General features: G+C 18.5%; 1 protein-coding gene across 1 annotated transcript; it reads right to left on the bottom strand.

Moving 5' to 3' along the window:
* Window positions 1-200: 200 nt before the first annotated feature.
* Window positions 201-1,417, bottom strand: PGO_002155 (variable surface protein; the record flags this gene model as incomplete). The annotated part of the gene is made up of 3 exons (XM_028691080.1): window positions 201-368; window positions 526-1,248; window positions 1,388-1,417. The coding sequence occupies 3 exons, from the start codon at window positions 1,415-1,417 to the stop codon at window positions 201-203; spliced, it is 921 nt and encodes a 306-aa protein (XP_028546881.1).
* Between the last annotated feature and the right edge of the window lie 7,044 nt (window positions 1,418-8,461).

Raw genomic sequence — 8,461 nt, 5'->3', positions numbered from 1 at the left:
ACATTACTTATCATTATTTCAAATACAACTTTTAGATTAATAGCTTAAATGATAAAAATGTATTTTTTAAAATAATCATCATTTTATAATATAATCATTAGTATAATTTTTTTTTATTTTTACAAAAATATATTCTCTAAAAGTTGTTACACTACATAGAAGAATCTATGTTTAATATATTAGTTGTTACTTTATGTCTATTAGACGTAGTCTTCTGAACCATATTCTATTCTATATCCATGTTCAATAGAATTATTATATGATCTTTCGCATGAATCCAGTAATGAAAGACGTTCTTTATTATTTTTCATAAACAGTTTCTTTAATTTTCTCAGCACTTCATGCAGTACTGATCCATAAGGCGTGTACTATTAACAAGGAAACGATCATATATTTGTATATGTATGATATTTATTAAATATAAATTCCATAATAATGAGTTATATAAATTTTAATGATTTCTATATTATATAAATGAAATTTATATTTAACCTTATACAATATGAATATAATTGTAGACATTACAAATATTGTAAAAGTTAGAGTTAAAAAAATAGCGCGAATATGTTTGTAAGAGGAAGAATGAGTTCGTTTTACAACATCTACAATATCTAAATCATCTACATCATCTTCATCATCTACATCACCAACATCACCTTCATCATCTACATCATCTACATCATTAACATGTATATTTTTGAATTTTTCTAATAATTCACAAAAATTTTTATTACTTTCGTTTGTACATTTTTTTGAAAGTTCCTTATATATGTCATAGCATTCACTGTCATACGGACATGTATATTTTTCAGTTCCTAGTAATTTAAGACTTTCATATAGTTTATCAAGTTTCTTTAATATTTCAAATGTATCATTATTAATATTTTTAACATATTGAACACATGTATTAGGCATTCCAGGAATATTACTGATGTTTGATTTTATCATTTCTTCGTAACAATTTTCTTCTCCATCACATATGACTTTAAATTTATCTGTAATATACTTTAGCAAATAATTGAAATATTTACAGTTCGCATTTTTATTAATTCCTAGATTGTCATTTATATAATTTAAATAATATATCAGATCTGTACAATACCTATTAAAAGAATCTCCTTCTATATTTAATTTCCATTTAATTTGTGTGCACTGGTTATAAGCATCATTTAACCAGGAATAGGTATTATTACTTTTGGCTCTATTAAACTCATTGATACATGTTGGAAATATTTCCATATAATTGAACTAGAAAAAAAAATTATATTGTATGTGATTAATTAAATTAATATTTTTATGTATAAGACATATATATTTTTTTCTAAAACAAGTGCATTTTAATATACAGCAAAACATATTATAATTTTAGTAATAAATAGTAGTGTACATCATCACTAGCAATTATATTTTCAGGCATTATTGCTAGGTATTAATGAATATAAACACTTTTTATTTCATAAATAATTTTACGTATATAAAATATAATAATAAATATATAATACATATTGTATTTATTCACATTTATATTTATAAGAAGACGTATATTTTTTTAAAAAAAACATTTTTTTATATATACTTATATATAAAATAATATTATTATAGGTTATTAAAAATATATATATTACATTATTACGTTAAAATATAGAATAAAAATAAACGGATTTATACTTATGTGTATATATATAAATAATAATTGATAAATTCTTAATATTGTCATATACATAAATAAAATATAATAAATAAGTGTGTATTTTTAAAAAGATATATAGAATATACTTCATTTTAATAAAAAATATTTTGTACTAGTATTACATATATGTGTTTAAGCTCTCTATGAACTGGATGTAAATGTATATAATTATAAAAAGTGCAGGTTCATCATTTGCTTTTATTTTTATTATCATTAAACTCTATATACTTCTCAATTATTAAGAGAAAAATATGTATTTATTTAGCCAATTCTTCATAATAGTTATGAATTATTCACTTATGGATATATTAATATTTTATTATTATGTGACAATATACTTTACATTAATAATACTATGAAAAAATTATATTAAGATATAACAAGCGCTGTAAAATAAATATAATTTTTATCGTATAAGAATTTTCTGAAAATATATAATCATATATTTGGTTTCTCAACATTATATACACTAGAAATATATGGCTATATAATTCATTTTTATAATCACCTTATATTTATATGGCTTATTTAGATGTAATAATTATATATAATTTATCTAAAATGGATGTTATGTATCACATGTATTATGCGTATTAAATAAAGGAAAAAAATAATTATTTCTTGCTTTGCAGTTAGTAATAACCTATAAATTTTGAAATTTTAAAATTAACACAATGAGATATATTATATAGTAGAAATGTACATATTATGTGATGAATACATTAAATATTCGAATAGAGTTTATAATATATAACTATATTTTATCCTATAGTGCAAAATTATTCACGTTTATCTGTATAAACATTTTTCAAACTTATCTGTGCTCTTCTTATAAAATTAATACATATAATGAAGACTATAAATTTTCTAATATTCATATATCATTCATAGAACTAATAATAAATATCTAATTGTAATATATTTTTTGTGATATGCTTATGGGTATAATCATTTTACATTTGCTGTCTTTATTATAAATAAAAAAATGATATTTTTGCACAATTGTTATACATGCTAATATTATAGTTAATTAATAATACCTATAATATTCTATTAAATATAAATAAGCCTATTTTTTTTTTTTTTTTAATAATTAAAAAATATTTGCAGTATACTATTTTAACTTTAAGAAAATGTAATTAATAAAAAATATAAATTATTATAAATATATAGATAATATAATTAAAGCATATTTAGGTATGTTCCTACTATATTTTTAACATATATATTATCATGAACCATGTACAATTGTATGAACCCATGATTATTGACTACAACAAAAAAATAAATTATCCCTTTTGCATGTAATCATATAATGTTTTATTCTATTTTACATAATCTATATATATCATTCATATTATATCATATATATATAGTTACAATTATCTACATTACTCATTAACTTGTTTTATGAGTAACACAATTTATGTGGCACAAATAATTATGCTTATTCCTAAATATAATTTTAAAAAAGCATACCAATATTATTTATGCTCCTATAAAAAAACAAATGTATGTTGTGAATTAATGAAAATTAATATAACTTAATTTGAACGAAAGTATACTGTCAAATTATTCAAATAACATGTATGAGTAAATAACAATCGAATATATGTTCTAGTATCTAAATTTAAATTCATTGTATCTACAAAAGCAATATTCCATATATATATATATAATACATATTTAGAACTAAAAATATTTTTTGTGTAATATTTAATATTGTTAAAATAAAACATTTATTTATGAATCATCCTTATATATTTTATGATGTAAAAGAAATTTCTTTTTTTGCATATGCTTAATTAATTATATAATATATGTATTTACATTGAATAAATATATATATAAAGGGACGAATATTCAATAAGAACTATTACATGATATTTTTCTCATTTAAAATAAATAATTATTCATTTCATATATTTTGATGAATTAGTGTTATTGACATACGATTTCATTTAAATATGATTAAATTATTAGACAGTCGTTAAAAAACGATATTTAAGCTTCACATATATATACAGAAAATTATTTTTCCCCTGAATCATTAATAACATATAATAATAATATTTTTCAAATGTATAAATTAAATGGATTTTAATAATTAAATATTATACGGGGTGTTTTGTTACATGAATTTTTACAATCTGTAATATTATATAATAATATTAAGGTACTCCATTTTTTAAGAATTTATTATTGTTATAAAGCATAGATACCTTTTAATTTTTATTATGACAATATATTTTTGTTATATTTATGTATAACAATGCTACATTATCTTTTTATGCATGAAAATATATATTATAGTTCATTTTATTCTATGTGCAGTTTTACATTGGACATTATGAAAGTTTTTTTTTATTATCATTTTATACAGGACTGATAAAAATTTAGAATTTACTTCTTTTCTCTTATAATATTATGTAAAGAAAATTTTTCTTTTTTAATAATACATTTAAGTTAAATAAATATATATCATATTGGTGATTTCCATTTTTAAAATAAGAATCAACTTTGTAATTGAAAAAATTCTACATTTGCTAAAAATTTATTTTTAATTGTGTTATTTATATTGTATGTGCCCATTTCTATATTGTTTACATAAATAACTATATATATTTCTTATAACATAATGAGTATATGAAAAATGAAGAATTAAACCAAGTGTTAAAAATAACATATATAGGAATATTTATATGTTCCAATTGCTTATATTATTATTAAATGAAACAATATAAGCGAGTGAGAAAATTAGAACATATTACATGGTTGTTTAATAAAATAGAGGGAAATTATACTGCAGAGGTATATATTGTTAATGTAAGATGTAATATAATTTTTTCAAAATAATGAAAATATATATGAATTATAATTATTTCGCATACTTTTTGAAAATATATACACATATTAAAATGAAATAGCAACCAAGTTTTTAATGATTGCTCATAATAGCAAAATATAATATTATTTTTATTATATACAAAATTTGTGGGAAATATATTAATAATAAACACATATTTTAGGCAAATAATTAATATATGTAATGTAAAATATATTTGTTATAATTTTTTCAAACTTACTGTTTCTACAAATTTATGTCTTTTTTCGCATATTCTGTTGTAGGAATAGGGACTTTATAAAATAATTACATGAATAATATATTTAATTGTTAACTATTTCTTCATAGTTCATAATGCATTAGGTAAATGTATATTTTTTTAAATATTAAATGTGTAAAAATATTTATTTATTTTTTATTTTTTTTTAAAATTTTATTTTAATTCGTAGTATAAGATAATAATATATTTTAAAATATATCATTATTTATCAATGAATAAACTTGATAATTAAAGAGAAAATATAATTTTAGACACATTACTTTGAGAAGTATATTATTATATGGAAATTAAAAAAATATGTACTTATTTTATAACAGCAGATTGCAATTTTCATATTAAATTAATAATGATGAAATTTTGTCAACATATTTTCCATTTGGGGAGATGTATAAAAAGTCCATGATAAATATATTGTAAAATGGACATAATATTTTATTACAACTATATATCCTTAAGAGAAACTTAGTAATTTAACTATTTAAATCATATAAGCATATATTATTCATGTCAATCTATTTTTCTAAGGCAATAGGTAATTATAAGAAATATTTTTAATAATACGTTTCGAAAAATATATATAATCTTTCACGTATAAAAAAAATGTTTAATTCAGGAGATAATAGAATATAAAAATTGAAAAATTAGAAACATATAATTTATTATTTTAAAGATTAATTTATAGACTAATAGAATTAATGAAAAGATTATAAATTGAGGTATTGATATTTATAAAGAATTGTTATACATATATATTTTTTTCATTTGTTATCAATGTTTAATTAATCCAATAAAATATTGCAAAAAATATTAATTGTATATTTATTGTATATTAATATAATAGTGATTGTAATTATTTGTTTCATCATATCACGTAAAATAATAACGAGGCTTATGTTATCAATTATATTACATCTTTCACATTAATTCTATAAATTTCTCGTTTTATTTTTATGTTCATATTAAAACCTACTTTATTATAATATATCTTTATATTTATTACATTAATAAATTAAAATTTTGAAATCAGATATATAATACGTTCATAAGAGTTAAATTTATTTCATTTTCTTGGAGTTACGTTAGACTTAGCTGATATTTTTTATTATTTCAGCAAATTTTTTATGTTGTTACTGAAATCACATCTGATGAAGCCCACATTTATTATTTTCATGATGCATAATATAATTAATATATATTTGCTTTTTTATTTTATTTTTTTTATTCTTATAAATTATAAGTTTTTTGTATAATAAAATTCGTTATATTACATATATATTACTATGTTCTTTTCTTACATTGAATTGATAAATATATTATTTTCATGTGTTTCTATTTCTTATAATGTTTTTGATTTATATTTTTATGTTTCTCTACAGATGAATTCTATATGTATATATTATTTTCATTATTTTTATTTAACGGACTCCTCATCTTACTTATCTTTGTTTTATAAATGAAACATTGAGTATATAATGAAAGCAAATATAAAATATGATTTTTTTTTAAGTATACATCTAATTTTATATAACTGTTAAATGATAATATGTAATATAAAATATTTATAATATATATTATCTAAATTAATTGTATCTATAACATTATATAGAATGAACATTATTATTAATATTATTGAACAGGAAATATCTGTTACTCCCTTGTCTCTTGATGTGATTGATTCCTTTTATTCTTTTGTTTGTATAAATGTGCCAGAATCTTCCAAATAATACTCCAAAAATAGGTTAATAAGATAAGTATTATTTTCACACTTCTCATTAAACGAAATGGTTTTATTAAAATGATTTATTACATATCTTAGTACTTTAGTTATACTAGGGATCTGAGCTTCATATTTTTGTAAATTAGTCCTATTATTATTAAATATACCTATTTGTTCAATGAATATTGTGCATACTTTATGAATGGAATAAGGAAATATAGATTTTCAAAACTTTTAAATATTTCAAATGTTTGCGTGTGAAGCATTTTAATATGATCTCTACATATATCTTGAAATTTTTGTATAAATCCATGTTTTGTGTGAGTATATGTTACCATTTTGTGAAACGCTCTTCTAGGTCTGCATATTTACATTTATATTTTTCTAATAGTTCATGTAACATGTAATTAAAATATATACAACTTGATTTTTTAAAATTTCCAATATGGTTATATTCCTAATTTATATTATATAGAAACCCAATTTTGTACAATCTAGCTTTATATTATGTCTATTTATTGTTGTTGCATTTTGTAAATGCTTTTTAATGAATTAATCACTGAGATTTATAAATACATAGATTATGTTTGTACCAATATTACGACAATTTTTAGAAGTAGCATATTCATATTTATATTGCTGAAATATATACATTGATTTAATATATAAATTATAGTCATATGTGTACAAAAATATTAAAATTATATTTATTAAACTACATTAATAAATTATATAAAGAATATATATTTAAAAAAATATATATAATAAAATTTTTATTATATTAGCGAATATGAAATTACACTTTCATAATAGGAAACATCAGGTATTACGATTTACATAAGTCAAGTAACAAAAGAATAAATTATATTTTAATAATAATGAAAATAATATGTTAAAATAACCAGAATTTATATTGTTCTGACTGCAAATTTATTAAATACCAAAAGGTTTTATTTATTTACAAATTTTTTGGAACTATATAATTCTATTGTACTATACATATATATATGAAGCAATATATATACTATTAAACTGAGATAGATTGCATTATCATATTTATGTATAATACATTATATGGATTAATATTCTGGTGTTAGATGTTAAGGTTAAGAGTGTATTTATCATATTATATCTTACTATTTTAATTTTATGTGAATTTAATCATATCTATAAATTTTGCTGTATTTTATATTTACATTACTGATAATTCATATTAATTTAATATTAAATATTTGAATATATCTTTACGTTATTAATATGTATTAATAAATATTGTATATGTTCCTCTAGTATTATTTATTATAATATTATTTTTAGTTTTACGGTTTATATGTTAGATTATATTTTAGTATATTTTATGGAGTTTTGGTTTTAGGATTCAGATTTTATGGTTTTTAGTTCAGGATTTATGGTTTTATTTTCATGTAAAAATATTGGGGAAATGGATTTAGTATTCAGGATTTAAATGTTACTATTATAATTATTGTTCTTGGTCATTGTTTATATATTATTGTTTTAGTTTTTTTATCAAGGATAATAACATTTTTAATAGCTGTGATTATCTATTATATTATTATGATTTATTGATTTGTATGTATTTTGTAGTTTTTTTTTCATCTGTACTGAATATTATATTAACATATTATATAAATATTATTATAGTTTATATTATTTTTATGCTGTAAATTTCTTTCTATATCATATATAAATTAATTTTATTGCATATATTTTTCTTTATTTATTATATCAATATATAATATTATTAGATTTATTACACAATAACTCTTATTTTATGATTATTCCTTGTAAAGAAATGTTCATATATATTTTTATAATTTATTTTTCATATAATTTGTAATATAAAAAATTTTTATAATACTTTTTTGTTTATTAATCGCTGTTTTTATTTATTTTTTTTCACATAAACAT

This window comes from Plasmodium gonderi, assembly GCF_002157705.1.
Source record: "Plasmodium gonderi DNA, contig: Pgo-contig_227, whole genome shotgun sequence".
Classification (NCBI taxonomy): Eukaryota; Apicomplexa; class Aconoidasida; order Haemosporida; family Plasmodiidae; genus Plasmodium; species Plasmodium gonderi.
This window is presented reverse-complemented; position numbering and strand designations above follow the sequence as displayed.